This window comes from Oncorhynchus masou, chromosome 18 (genome assembly GCF_036934945.1).
Source record: "Oncorhynchus masou masou isolate Uvic2021 chromosome 18, UVic_Omas_1.1, whole genome shotgun sequence".
Taxonomy (NCBI): domain Eukaryota; kingdom Metazoa; phylum Chordata; class Actinopteri; order Salmoniformes; family Salmonidae; genus Oncorhynchus; species Oncorhynchus masou.
The window spans coordinates 55,905,809-55,921,695 of record NC_088229.1 but is presented as its reverse complement, the minus strand read 5'-3'; the positions used below and the strand labels follow the sequence as shown (position 1 = coordinate 55,921,695).

The window sequence follows — 15,887 nt, the reverse complement described above, 5'->3', positions numbered from 1 at the left end:
TTTTCTTGATTGCTTGGTTATCCATATGTCATAATAAGCATTGTTTGGGAGGAGTAAATAATGCAGTTCAACTAGTAATTTAACAAAATTTTGCAGTAGCTTGGTGGTACACTATATATACAAAAGTACGCATACTTTTGTTTGTGCTATATGTTGCTGACACGTATAGTGTACCACCAAGACAAACATTGGCAAAATGGCCTTTGTTAAATTAACGTAGTTAAGATGCCACTTTCCGCATTATTGACAAACGTCTCCCTCCCAAACTGTAATGCTGTTATTATGACATATGGATAACCAAGCAATCAAGAAAACATTGACCACTCACTACTGAGTTCCAAACTGTCTCTGGAAGCAACATCAACACAATAACTGTTCGTCAGGAGCTTCCTGAACTGGGTTTCTATGGCCGAGCAGCCGCACACAAGCCTAAGATCATGCACAATGCCAAGCGTTGGCTGGAGTGGTGAAAAGCTTGCAGCCATTGGACTCTGGAGCAGTGGAAACACGTTTTCTAGAGTGATGAATCACGCTTCACCATCTGGCAGTCCGACGGACGAATCTGGGTTTTGCAGATGCCCGGAGAACATTACCTGCCCCAATGCATAGTGACAACTGTAAAGTTTGATGGAGGAGGAATAATGGTCTAGGGCTGATTCTCATACTTCGGGATAGGCCCCTTAGGTCCAGTGTAGGGAAATCTTAACACTACAGCATACAATGACATTCTAAACTATTCTGTGGTTCCAACTTTGTGGTAAACATTTTGGGAAGGCCCTTTCCTGTTTCAGCATGACAATGCCCATGTGCACAAAGCGAAGTCCATATAGAAATGGTTTGTTGAGATCGGTGTGGAAGAACTTGACTGGCCTTCACAGAGGCCTGACCTCAACCCCATCGAACACCATTGGGATGAATTGGAATGCCGACTGCATGCCAGGCTTTATCGCACAACATCCGTGCCCGACCTTGTGGCTGAATGGAAGCAAGTGCCCCACAGCAATGTTCCAACATCTTGTGGAAAGCCTTCCCAGAAGAGTGGAGGGTGTTTAAGTAGCAAAGAGGGCACCAACTCCATATTAACGTCCATTATTTTGTAATCAGATGTTCGTTCGTCGAACATGTGTCCACATACGTCTGGTCATGTAGTGTAGTTTAATTAAATTAAAACTTACGGAGTGTTTTTCTATGTTGCCATGTAGCTTGGTAAACTACATTTTTCAGAGTAGCTTCCCCAGCACTGCTAATAAGCTGTATGCCATGACGCCACAACCTTAGATAAACTACAAAAATACAAAACCCTAATTGAAAAGCCATTGCCTCAATGTTTATTTTTTTTCTTCTTCTAGGAAACCTTTATACTGTGTTAAACCAATGTTGATTGGTCAGGTCAGATCTGATATTTGTAGGCCATCATTGTCAATAAGAATGTGTTCTTAACTGACTTGCCTAGTCAAATAAAGGTTAAAAAAATACAAATTTAAATAAGGCAACATTTGTGCAACAATAGTACAACTGAAAATGCCCAGGGGTAGTGAAATAGCTACTTTGCCCAAAGGCCCAGTGGCAATATGCTCACTCACTCTGAGATGCAATTGGGAACCAGCAATATCTTGATCTCAAAGCCACTAAGCAGACTGCAGCGAAACCTCATGCAACTTTTCCTGAAATGTACCGAATCAATCAATTAATCGAGCAATAGAGTGCTGAGTCATATCAAACACTTAACACTCTGTGACCACTGTCCGTAGCCCACCATAGATCTATCTAGGTTCTCTCAAACCCACTGGACCTGATATCCCACTCACCCTACAAACATAGGTTATAGTAGGACCTGCACAACGACTGCAAAGACCATGAGGATAGTGTAGTGCATTAGCGCCATACGTCTTGGAATACATGGCGAGTTTCTTGATCATGGCTCTCCATCATAAATGGTTGGTCTTCTGTGGTCCATGTTGAGAGCTTACGCTGCCTTCGTGGCATTCAGCTGCAGACCTACGGAATGTGCGTATACTGCCGCTTATGCTGAAGCGCAAAAATACTCTGCCCAACGGGCGCCGTCGCGTTTGCTGCCTGCGCGCGTCTCCAAGGATAAGAAGACGCTTGGATGCATCCAATCCGGATTTCGTTTTTATTTGAACTAAATACCGCTTTATATATTGTATCGTTAACGTTTATTCGCCCTTTTTTATGGTGTGTGTGGATTCTGCTTATATTGAACGTGCTATCGGTGTATGAAGTCCCTGTTGCGTTGCTGCTGCGGAAGACAAGAACAAGAGCCGAACTCACAGCCGTGGAATCGAGCGAATCAATTTAGAGAAGAGAAAATGAGAAATAGATAGAGAGGTTGGGGGACTGGCGACAGGAGAGGGATCGAAAGGAGGGGAAAACGTCGACCTCACGCCGCAGCAATTGAAACAGAAAGGTATGAGTCTATTGCACATAGCCTAATACTGGTAGAAACGTCTGAAAAGATAGTCGTAGTCAACCTATTTCTTATTTTGGTTTGTTTCTGCGGATATCAGGTGGCGACATTGCTGTTTTATTAGCTAAAATAGTATATAAATGGATACATGGCATAACTAGTAGGTTCCAATTAACGTTCGACATTTTGAAAATCAAAGCTGATGTATTGAAATGATCTTGTGTTGAAATGTATTCTTAAGATCATTTCAACCCTAAAAGCTGTTGAAATCATATTGTCACCATATGTAATGTGGTGTAGTAATATACCTTCATAACGTTAAATATCATTATTCTTGTTGCAATTGTGTAGTTGTCATTATTCCACATTCAAAGAGACAGTCGATGCAAGCCATTTTGTAATGCAGCATGTGCCGAATTAGGCCTATTCTAAGAATTTCAATTGCGTTCCATAGAAGGTGCGCCGTAGCGCGAGGCCAGCTGCATTAATGAAATTATATGTTAATTTATATTCACTAGGGTTTATTGTGCTTTGACCATACATTGAGAATAGATGACACCTATTTGTCATATAAATTCCTTGGAAATGATCTAATTCGACTTTTCATTCCAATGTTTAGACTCTCCATTTTATGCTGTAAAATGTCAGACCAATTAAGGAGAGAAAAAATCTCTCCTGCAATTGAAGTGTTTGAAGCACCATTTTGACCTACCTAATTTCCCCAATAGGCTAACACTCTGATTGCCACTATTTTGAATATAGCCTCCTCCTAACAGGAAGCCCACGTCCAACAACTCCGAATCAATTTGGTGTTGTCATAGTTACAGTAGGCCTAGACGTTAGCGCTGTTGCAGCTTTGTGTTAGTCTCAGACCAGCGGTAAATATCAGGCCTAATTTAGCGTGGTATTGGGTACTAGGGGGTAACTTGCCCCCCCCCTAAAGAACAATGTCTAATTGCTGACACAAAAAAAGCATGTGAATGCCATGCTTAGGCGAATAAACTATAAAGGGTAAAAAATGTCTACAATTAGTTTTTTTTATTGAAATGTTGTTATTAGAAAACGGCCGTTTTTGTAAAGTACCGGTGGACAGTTGCCCCTGTAGACGATTATGGAATAGGGTTTGACAAACGTGTGTTAAAAAACTAGCTACGGCTAGTTGTCTAAATTTAATTATTTAAATCAAATATGGGGCGAAGGGTGTTGCACATGCCACCATTAATAGCCGCACTATGAGGAGATTTGATGTGAAGTCCCTCTTTTTAACTCACCTGCACATACATTTTGTTGTTCCTTTTCCATACAATCCATGACATACAATTGAACTAAATATTATTTGAATAATGAAGATTTGAAATCCCAGCAGTCTTTAAAATTACATTCAAGGTTTTCAATCTTTGTTTTTAATTCATAAAAATGAATATTAATTGGGATGGAATATAACTAATAACATAAAATAACATTGGAATATAACATTTAATAACAACAACAATAACTTACCTAATTAACTCAGTTTCACATTGATATGGCAACTCTCTTATGCTCTATTATTGCACGATTCTAATTTGTACAAAGGTGACAAATAAAGATATTCCCAGTAAAATTGAAGCACAACTCATGAGCCCACCTCCTGCACTGCTCACACCTAAACCAGTCCCCACCTGTGACTGAAAACAAGGGGTTGATGTGCAAAATAGCTAAAAGGCTATAAAGTAACATTAACTGCAAAGCAATCAGTCACTAGTGGAAACATTTACAACTGCAATTAAGTTACGTTATCTTTTTATGTATTTTACCTTTGATGATTTGGTAGTAAGGTTGCTAGCTAGCACTCCTAGCAGCTAATGCTAACTATCTGCTAACTATCTGCTAACTATCATATTACTACTTTACAAAAAAAGGATCAACATGTGTCTCTCTAAACACGTGGATAATTCATCTTAAGGCTTTCCTCCTTGTATAGTTAAAAAAACAAATAATAAATCTAACTTCATTGGAATATATCTACAACTCTTTCAAATGTTCCAAAAATTTGATACATTTATCAGAAAATTGTTTTGTTGAAATATCTCCATAAGTTGTGATGACACAGAGGATTTTTTTGTTGTTGTTGAGCAAGAGCAGTGGCAGCCAGGGAAAGAGTTGGGTACCCTACAGGATCTCTCTTTATGCTCAGGTCGTCTTTAGCCCGGGGATATTGAAAGCCACAACAAAGCCACAATTGGTATCACTTTACTTTGACTTTACTAGACTGGTGTGCTTTAGAACCTGTTATAATCATATAAGCTATGAGCTTTTATGATGTCTTATAACAAGGCTTATAATAGACTTATGTTAGGCCTATGTCTCTATTATGTATCACCTTTTCAACTTACTCAAAATGGCTGTTATTTATTCAGGATCATTTTGACACTATTATAATAGTCTACATGATACACTCGACAATGCATTGTAACTGCATCATAATGGACATTAGAGTTGCTGGCTATTGAAGTCAATTGAAACCGCTGGCTAGTTAAGTAAAGTGTTACCCCACTATTCACCTCAACAGATCCAAAGAATAAACCATTGGTGGACAGTGATTACACACTAATCATGTGTTGGTGTAACATTTGGCCAGCAGGTTGCAGATCGTTTGTTTCTTCACGACTGAGCGCTTTCTTCTCCCAGAACTGATTGTGTATAGTCGATCAATATCTACATGGGTGCAACTGCAACCAGCTCTTGACATGAGACAAATTCATTGCATCAGTGTAAAGACTATAGTGTATGGGGGGGGGGGGAGTAAGAAGAGCCTATAGGAATAAAACCGGAGCCATGTTATATGAACATAATGTAATGTTCTGTATTTGCGACAGGACATAAAATAAAAAGGCTACAGACTACTCAACCTGGTCTTCCACTGGAGGTGGAATATGTGGTATGGGGTAACTTAAGAGTTCGCAGTGTGTTTTTCCCCCAGTGCTTTTTAGTGTCGCCCAAGATTGGCAAAAACCACCTCCCGAACAGAAGTTCACTGTAGTTGAAGGGAGTAAAGGGCAAGGGGGTTCAGTAAACTAAGTCAATCAAATAATGAGGCACACATTCGTGTACGTTCCCTGGTCTTATTGTGCTAGACACATTGAATTGAGAGAGAATGTTATGAGTTGACATATCTAAGTGGACTATAGGTAGCCAACGTTCACCTACAATAAGAGAATGTGCACTATAGAATTGCATTGTTGCAGATGCCTGCCTCCACAGTGCACAGCCTGTATGAGAGAGTCGTCTGAAACCAAGAGATACCGTACGTCCATGGACAACAATATGTGTTCTGTTTTGATGGCTTTGGAATGACTCTTAGTAAAGGGCGATCATTTCCCCATGCAGCCATGAGCTCATAAACTCGCTTTACAGTGGTGTGTCCCTCTGTTGTCTTGTAAGACCCAACATACACTACTTATGTAATAAAAAATAGACCTCTGCTGATCAAGATCGCCACAATAAAAGAGAACATTTTCACAATGATGGACAAGTCCAACACTGGTTGATTCAACGTTGTTTCCACGTAATTTCAATGAAATTACATTGAACCGACGTGGAATAGACGTTGAACTGACTTCAGTGGGCATCATCTCAGAGATATCATCCTGGAGTGTAGGCCCCACATTTTTTCAGTTTAAATGTAACCTTTATTTAACTAGGCAAATCAGTTAAGAACAAATTCTTATTTACAATGATGGCCACATAGATCGTGAAGGGACACCCGGGGCACATATTGAATATATTCCCCTCCCCAAATGCGACTGTCCATTGCAAAGACCGATAAACTATCTAATGCACAGTGACACAACAATCATTTGTCTCAACACTGAAATTATAGTGGAGAATCATGGATTTGGTGTGTGGTGTGTGCAAGTGTTTGTGTGCGTGTGTGTTTGTGTGTGTTGTGTGTGTGTGTGTGTGTGTGTGTGCACGTGTGAGGGCGGGTAAAGAACATTTCCACAGACCTATATTTAGGATAAGCTTCTTAAAGGTCCAATGCAGCCATTTTTATTTCAATATTAAATTATTTCTGGGTAACAATTAAGTACCTTTTTAAAAAAAAAAAAGCTTCTTAGCAAAGAGAAATTTCTCAAGCTAAAATTTTGCCAGGACTGTCTGGGAGTGGTTTGAGTGGGTGGGGGAAAGTGAAACTTTCCTGTTATTTGCAGAGATGTTTGGCACTGTCTTTCTTATCGGTCTATTAACTAATATTCTGCATGGTGATGTCACCATGGAAGGCCAAAACCTTTCAAACAGCTCTTACACTCAACATGCATTATCACCATTTTCACAATTTTATAGTATTATTCCAACCTCATAGTGTGGAAATATATATAAAACATAAGAAATCAAGTTTTTGACTACACTGGGCTCTTTAATAGCTGCTTTTAGCAATATCTTAACACCCGTTGATGTGGATCTAATCTGCAGCCTATGCGCACATTAGGATTCATGAAGAGTATGTTTCCCTATGCTGTGATCGTGAGAGGCAGGGGTTGGCTTTAGTGTGCACTGTTCAATGTGTGCAACGTGTATGTTTGAGGTATCATCTCTGGATCAGGTACTTTGACATTGTGGTATGGGAAGTTTGTGTATTTTACCTTTATTTATGTTAAGTTCGGTCTAAAGATATCATGGACTCACTTAGGCTACTCGATCATTTCAATAGGTAGGCCTAGTTCTACTACTAGAGCGGTAAACCACAAGCCAGATATTTCAGATTATTTTAGAACATTTGTAAAGCATAACTTTTTAATGACACCTTTGTCAGAGAAAGAAACATGCTATGTCTACTGAGCAAGTATGGGCTGTTGACATGCAGGCACCCTTGTGTACTCTTAGGTACACAAATCTAGTACCGGGGCAGACCCCCCTTTGCCTCCAGTAAAGCCTGAATTCTTTGGGGCATGGAAACGTTGCTCAATTGGTATAAAGGGACCTACCGTGTGCCAGAAAAACATTCCCCACACTATTACAACACCGCCACCAGCCTGTACTCTGTACTTTCTACTCTGCCATCAGCATAACTCACCAGAAACTGGATTTCGTTGGACCAGGTGATGTTTTTCAACTCAACAATTGTCCAGGGTTGGTGATCGTGTGCCCCCTGGAGCCGCTTCTTCTCGTTTTTAGCTGGTCGGAGTGGAACCCGGTGTGGCCGTCTGCTGAAAAAGCCCATCCGTGACAACGATCGACGTGTTGTGCGTTCTGAGATGCTGTTCTGCACACCACTGTTGTGCCGCAATGTTATTTTCCTGTTTGTGGCCCGCCTGTTAGCTTGCACGATTCTTGCCATTCTCCTTCAACCTCTCTCAACAACGAGCTGTTTCCCCCACAGGACGAACGCTGACTGAATGTTTTGTGTTTGTCACACCATTTACCAGAGAGGTATGATATAAATGGATATACAAGAGTTTGAGCACAGGTAGCTTTAGTTTGAACAACAGGGCCTTGAACCACAGTAGTATTGTATTGAGGTTCTGATAAGGGTCTCCATATTTGTCGGTCTTAAAGAGACAGTACAGGGTAGTTTGTGGGAGGGAGGATGAATGGAAAGGTAAGAGAAAGGGGGATACCTAGTCAGTTGTCCAACTGAATGTATTCAACTGAAATGAGTCTTCCGCATTTAACCCAACCCCTCTGAATCAGAGATGAGAGTGGGATCCCACGTTTGTATACATGCTAAGATAACTATGTTAGCTATTTTACTTCCCAATTTGTAGAAGCAGAAATTGGCAGAAACTACCATGTAAAAATGATATGGTAAACGGGTACCCAGCATTAACCTATAAATTACTTGTTTGTGTCTTCATAAGACAATTATTTTCAAATGTGGTATGTGTACATCATGAGTAGCCTGATGGTAATCACACTAGAGGTGCAAGGGCTGAGCTGCTTAATGTAAAACACGTTCACTGTGAAATGGGCTACTGAAATGATACAGTCATAAGGCGAGGTGGTACATGTTTAACCCGGGTTCTTTCACCCCAATCAAACCCCGTAGGGCTATTGGAGGATGCCGACCAGTCAGGAGGGATGCCGATAACTGAGTTACAGATGTAATATCTTCATTGTTGTTGCTGAGAAATGCAAACATGGAATGTATTCAAGGTTTATAAAGGCTTCTAAAGTTTGTCATTTCAAACGTTAAGAATTTCAGACGAGATTTGCTGATACCAAAAATGTATCAACCCCCTACAAAGAAAAAATCCAATTATAATCCACACAATAATTCAAATTTCCTGTTGCTGCAGGATTATTTTCCTGCTGTAGCAAACTGGCTCAAATTAAGATCCAGCATCTGTACACTTGGTTGTGGAAGTACCTCTCAACATCACAAAACATACCCTCCAGTTCCTTGTGATCAATAGAACTGATTGTGACTGGATTTATATCCGTCTTGCAGATCATTAGGGCTAGGTCACCATACATTTGATGTCGGGAAACCTTTAGCTGTTTCCCCCATGTAGCAGTAGTTGTGTAACAGTGATTCTAAAAACAAGTTATACCTCATTAAATAGAATAGCAAACTGACAGTTCAACGCTTGCTTGTTATAGTCTTTTAGAGTGATGTTGGCATGTGTTCATGTTTTTTTTTTTTTTTACACAAATACCTTTTCTCCAGTCCAAATACACTACAGTGTGTATGATTATGCTCATAAATAACAAAGGTGTTTTTTTTCTCTCATCATTGAGTAATGAATCATACACTAAAGTTTATTTCATTCTTTGCTCTAGGCCTGTGGTTTCTTTGAGTTGTGACACACCTGAGCTCTTGAGTTTTTTAAAACATTTGTTTGTTTTGTGATCCACTTTTTGAGCAAACTCAGGGTATCAAGCCTTGACTAAAATGTTTCCCCTCGACATATGAATGATTACATTTACATGATTTATTTATATTGTCAATGACACAAGGTCCAACCGAAACTTGACTTCCACTTGTGGGGGGTTAACTGCCTTGCTCAAGAGCAGAATGATAGATTTTCCCCCTTGCCGGATCTGGGATTCAAACTAGCAACCTATCGGTTACTGGCCCAACGCTCTAACTGCTAGGCCACCTGCCGCCTTTAGTAAATAGTAGGTGACGCACCAGTAAGCTCTAGAGCCTAATTTAAGAGAACCAATGCTTTAGTGTAAACCTGAAAGCTGACATGCTTTCCAAACATGTTATATATTAACCATCAATCTTGCAATTGCGTTAAAAGTCCAACATGATTCTATGTTTCAGTGCCCACAGATTTCACAATGCTTCTACAATTACTGAACTCATGCTTTGTGAGGTTGTCTGATCCCTCTCTCTCTCTCTCTCTCTCTCTCTCTCTCTCTTGCTCACTCACTCTCTCTCGCTCTCTCTCTCGCTCTCTCTCTTCCTCCCCTATACAGTGAGGAGCATCTACCATCCACAGAGATACGCCCATCAAGAGCAGATTCACCAAACATCTACTTTGTTGTTCTAATAATTGTCATGGGATCTACAAATACATAATTCCCTAAAAAGCTGTGCTGAAAATTAGACTGCATCTTATATTTACACTGACATTAACATAGTCAAGTGAGAGAATATAAATGATAAATCAAGAGAACATTTAACATCTAACAGTTCTTTGCAGTTATTGAAAAGACTTGAAAGAGAAGAATAGAATGGATTGGTAACATGAACAACAAGAGAACTACTTAATTGTCTTGTATCAGAGGGGACTTATCAACATATTAGGACTAGGGGTGGGTCATGACCCATTTGCCATGCGTGTTGTCATGGTGACCAGCCCCTCCACCCCTTCCCCCCTCCTCTGGTTGGTCCAGATTTTACTGTGGCTCCACTACCATGGACCTCAGGTAACAGAAGCCGCTCCCCCATGTCCAAACCCATGTAGCTGCTCCAATCAGGCAAGCCGAGTGATCTGTACAAGGAAGAGTTTGGTAGAAGTCCCGGACAGTATTTCTGTGAACACAAGATACCTTAACCTACAAGAGAACACGATTGAGGTAAATATGCCTTTCTCTCATTACGTTTACCTACAATCCATACATGTACGCATATGAAAAGAGTATGCTTTACGGCCGAGCGGTTTCATATGGCTACAATGTACCAACATGTACTTATCTCTCTTAACAGGTGATAAAGTCTGACACATTCAAGCACCTGCGGCATTTGGAAATCCTGCAGCTTTCCAAGAACCACATCAGACAAATCGAGGTGGGCGCGTTCAATGGCCTACCCAACCTCAACACCCTGGAGCTCTTTGACAACCGCCTTACGCTGGTACCGTCGCAGGCCTTTGAGTACCTCAGCAAGCTGCGGGAGCTCTGGCTACGGAACAACCCCATCGAGACACTGCCGGCGTACGCTTTCCACCGCGTTCCCTCCCTGCGCCGTCTCGACCTGGGCGAACTACGGAAGTTGGACTACATCTCTGAGGCTGCCTTCGAGGGCCTGTTCAACTTGCGTTTCCTGAACCTGGGCATGTGCGGTCTGAAGGAAATACCCAACCTCACACCCTTGGTCCGACTGGAGGAGCTAGAGCTGTCTGGCAACCAGCTGGGTAATGTCCGGCCCGGCTCGTTCCAAGGCCTGGTGTCGCTGCGCAAACTGTGGCTCATGCACTCTAAGGTGACGGTCATTGAGCGCAATGCCTTCGACGACCTGAAGAACCTGGAGGAACTCAACCTGTCCCACAACACCTTGCACTCGCTGCCCCACGACCTCTTCACCCCGCTGCACCAGTTGGAGCGGGTGCACCTCAACCACAACCCCTGGGTGTGCAACTGCGATGTCCTGTGGCTTAGCTGGTGGCTGAAGGAGACGGTGCCCAGTAACACCACATGCTGTGCCCGCTGCCATGCGCCACCAGGCCTGAAGGGCCGGTACATTGGTGAGCTGGACCAGAGCCACTTCACATGCTACGCTCCTGTCATTGTAGAGCCACCCACTGACCTCAATGTCACAGAGGGCATGGCTGCTGAGCTGAAGTGTCGCACTGGCACCTCCATGACGTCTGTCAACTGGCTCACCCCAAATGGCACCCTCATGACGCATGGCTCGTACCGCGTCAGGATCTCAGTCCTTCACGATGGAACACTGAATTTCACCAATGTGACTGTGCAGGACACGGGCCAATACACCTGCATGGTGACCAACTCCGCCGGCAACACTACGGCAACCGCAGTGCTCAACGTGTCTACCTCAGACTCCAGCAACCCTTTCAGCTACTTCACCACCGTCACTGTGGAAACCGTGGAAACTAACAATGGGGAGGATTCTGCTGCAAGGCAGTACATCAACGAAACCTACGTACCGCCAGATTACCTGGGTCCCACTGTTTCAGGAGGGGTACTGGGTAAAGGCAGGGCTGGATTCACCATATCTCCATCTCGCTCATCTCTCTCCTCTCTATCCCCGCGAGCCACCAGAGCCACTGAAAAGGCAGTCACAGTGTCGATAATGGAGGTCACGAACATCCCTGGCCTGGACGACGTGATGAAGACCACCAAGATCATCATTGGCTGCTTCGTGGCCATCACCTTCATGGCGGCCGTGATGCTGGTGGTCTTCTACAAGCTGAGGAAGCAGCACCAGCTGCACAAGCACCATGGCCCCACCCGCGCCATCGAGATCATCAACGTGGAGGATGAGATGGGTGCCGGGGCCGGGAGCGGCATCTCAGGGGGATCGACCATGCAATCCGGGTGCGGAGGAGACGGAACCTTGAGGATGCATCACCCGGAAATAGTCAACCTTCCCAACATCGGGCGATCAGAGCATCTTAACCATTACTACAAGGCCAATCATTTCAACAACAACGTGATGGGTCTGAGCATTGGGACAGGGGCAGGCATCAGTACTCTAAGCAACAAGAACAACCCGTCCCCACTGAACCAGCAAGGCCAGGATATCCCCATCTCCTGTACACAGGTTCCAATCTCCTCAGCCACTTTCCAGACCATGTCCGGAAATGGCGCCAACACCAACCCTCTTTCCGTTTCCCCACCTCTGCCGATGTCCCTCCCCATGTCCCCCATGGGATTACACGGATCGATCAAGGGTTTCATGGGCCAGAACCAGAATCCACAAATGGAGCCTCTTTTGTTCAAGGGAAACTCAAAGGAAAACGTTCAAGAGACTCAAATCTGAAAAAAAAGAGTGAGGAGAGAGAGAGTGCAAGGGAAAGACAGAGAGGGGATTGATGGCCTCTTTACGTGCCGAACGATTAAACACTACAGTGCATTGACATTACAACAGGAGAGGGGATAGACTGACACTGCAATACACAAACACATAGACTGGTCAGCGACAGTGTACTGAGCCAAGGATTACCACAATGGGATACTTGTGTTTGTAGTAACGATCACGGCAATGGAGTTCAAAAACGAACATCGCTACAATGTAAATCTGTGCCAAAGCAAATGTTTCTTGCCGTTTCTACGAGTTGTATTCACATAGAAGACAACGCCGTTCAAGGACTGTAGTTCAATCCCCCACGTTGTGGTCGGCCAGTAAGTTGAGACTTAAGTCACGCACAGCACTGACCACATTGACGTTTGGAGACATTGCAGGAAAAAAATGCTCGAGACATTGCTCTTTCACAGAAAATACTTGTGCAAGACACTCTCTCGCATGAACTCAATAGTCTCCTCTTGAGGCTGTAGGTAGGCAGAAATGGAAGGACAAAAGGTACATACAGTACAGTACAGTACAAACTACTGTGAAAGTCACACAGATACATAAATATATTTTCATTTGAATATGTTACATTGCAGACTCTAATGCAGAGATATTTTGGAGGATGTACGAGCTGTAGTAGTTTGTTTTGTGAGTGATCCGGGGCGGTGATTGTGAACGTTGATTCTACGATACATATGTTTTGAGTTTGGCTACTCCTCGAATACATAAGGGCTCAATTGCAACACTCATTGTGAATCTATGAATTTGGCTGCCATGAGTACTGAAGAATGTCTGGAGAGTTCCCCCAGTTTTCTGTTTGGCGAGGGTTTTTTCTCTCCCTGTGTTTCACTCGCTCAACCGTGACGATAACTGGACACTTCTGTTCTTGTTTGTTTTTGAGAATATATTCCATATGTTCCAGCAGGCTACTTGATTATTCAAATGAGAGCTCCAGATGCCAGCATATACGTGTACCATCAGCAAATTTAGGTGAAATAACAAAACACATCAACAGTGAGCTAATACCTTGCAAAGACTTGTATGGGAAATGTTGACAAAGTGTAACTCGATCAGTAGCAAGAGATGTGCTATAAGTGGTGAATTTGATATGAACTCCTTTCTCATGGTGACCATTTTGATGCCACATAACGCTGTCATAAGGGTGATTAAATGCCTGTCTTTGCAATGGCATTCAGTGGGTCGATTCGACCACATTCTTTGGTTTAGTGGAACAGAAATGTACGATAATAGTATTTGGTTGTATGACAATTGTACGAACCAACTTTTTACGGTGTACCTTTCATGTGTTCATACCATTTTAAAGCTTTGCGCATTTGAACTATGTCTTCAATGATTTTTGTTTAGTTTGATATAATGTGTACAGTTGTCTAGCCATGTATCATTCACATGAAATAAATACATCATATATCGAGGTCTGGGCGGTCAATGGAAACCAACTGAAAACATGCAGTAGTTCTAAAAAGTGATTAGTAGGCTATATATTTCAATCTAGGTTGAACCTATATGGTATACGATACACCCATTAGTCATCTTGGTAATCGTATTATGTCTGTTCTTTTAATATCTCAAGACCGGCTTTTAGTCATTCTTATGAGGGAGGTACATTGGCATAAAAAGGCTGCTTTAAAATGACACAGGATCCAGTTTTGTCTCCTTAACCCCAAGAAAGTGATGTGAGTCAACACGGGAAATGGATATAAAAATGGTTGTTGCAAACCGAACACGCCAACTCCATTCACGTGAAAGACGACTTGAGATTTGACGTGTGGTGGTAGCGCTACCCGCATAAGTCTTTGTGTAACATGGAGGTGATCTTGCACCAACATGCTGCTCTGTGTAATTTGCAAACCACTCAACAATCGCTATTGCGGCACCCCTCTCTCCTCGCGGTGCTGCATACATTTTCAGAGCTTGAGTGGGTGGGGAAGGCTGGTTCTTCTGATCTCTCGTTGTTCTGCTCCCGTAACGAGTGCGTCGGGTTTTATTTTCTCTCCAGGAAATAATGATTCTGATAATGATCAAAAACAACCACGATAATAGTAACATTAATAATAGCATGATCAATTCTGATAGAATTTGTGATGATATCTCTGTACATTTACACCTGGATTTAAGTTAGTTTGATCAGTATTAAGATATGAAAGGAACATGCCGAACACACCAATAACGGGGCAGAATGACTTGTCGGTGCAATTTGTCAGCTCTCGAATGTCGCTCAGTTTATGTGCTGCCTGTAGTCTTTCTGAGATGAGACAGGCAAAACGACCGACCAACCAAGGAACTATTAGGGAGTTGTAAAGCAAGGTTTTCCCTGATGTTTTACACACATTTTCAGTAATTATGGCACTCCTCCTCAAAGAGAGTGGAGTAGGATGCTGATATAGTATTTTAGTAATGTGGCCCGGCAGAGAGTTCAACTGTTTCCCTACTGAGACGTTACTAGAATATAAATGAAGACTAAAAACTCCAGCATATGGCTGCACTGTTGATGACAGTTGATGTGCAACATTTTGGTATCTGTGCTGTCAGATTTCAAAGAGCATATTAAGTACCTCCTGAATATGCTAGTAGAACAAGAAAGTCCTTTCTTGGAATTATAATATTTGGCCATGTTTGATGATCAATATCAATATTGTAGCATCACTGTTGTTACGATTGTACCATTGGAGAAACAAATCTATTATTTAAGTCATATTACTATTAACGTTATTATGTTATTATTGTTATTATTATTAGAATTATCATAATTATCCGCCACCCTGTTATACCCTGGAGATAGTGGTGTAGTGAATTTGATGGCGGAATTACAAAACAGGAAGTATTATACAGTTACTACTAAGTCATGCCCCGGGTAACAACATCAGAAGAGAACACATGAACTTTGACAACTATGTCTTCTTCACTCTACTTCACAGAAGAAGAACATGATGGCCTCTTGCAACAGATGGAATACTGAGTGTGTTGTTTGTCCCACCTCTTGTTACAGCTGGATGCTACAGCCCAGATGCCATTTCAATTGGATAACTTACACAGAATGTGGATTACTATTACTTTAGCCACAAAATTGTGAGAAAATAATGGAATACTGTATTCTAAACCACAAACTGACCTTTTGGTACAAGATTCCATTTGATAAGCAGAACAAGAAACTGAACTAGGTTGTTTAATGATGTGAAATACATGAAGTGAAGCTATAGAAAACATATAGATTTCCTTAAATGCAAAATAATAAAAGTGTCATTTTTGTGTTCA

The 15,887-nt window shown here is 42.1% G+C and overlaps 1 protein-coding gene across 2 annotated transcripts; it reads left to right on the top strand.

Annotated features, from left to right (window-relative positions):
* The first annotated feature begins 2,031 nt into the window (after nucleotides 1-2,031).
* Nucleotides 2,032-15,887, top strand: lrrc4bb (leucine rich repeat containing 4Bb). Of its 2 annotated transcripts, none has more exons than XM_064923784.1 (3): nucleotides 2,032-2,428; nucleotides 9,836-10,438; nucleotides 10,569-15,887. In XM_064923784.1, exons 2-3 carry the CDS (start codon nucleotides 10,196-10,198, stop codon nucleotides 12,582-12,584), a joined length of 2,259 nt encoding a protein of 752 aa, XP_064779856.1. In that variant the 5' UTR covers nucleotides 2,032-2,428; nucleotides 9,836-10,195; the 3' UTR covers nucleotides 12,585-15,887. The 2 variants fall into 2 exon arrangements, with proteins under 2 accessions (XP_064779856.1, XP_064779857.1); XM_064923785.1 differs by lacking the exon at nucleotides 2,032-2,428 and adding an exon at nucleotides 7,268-7,840.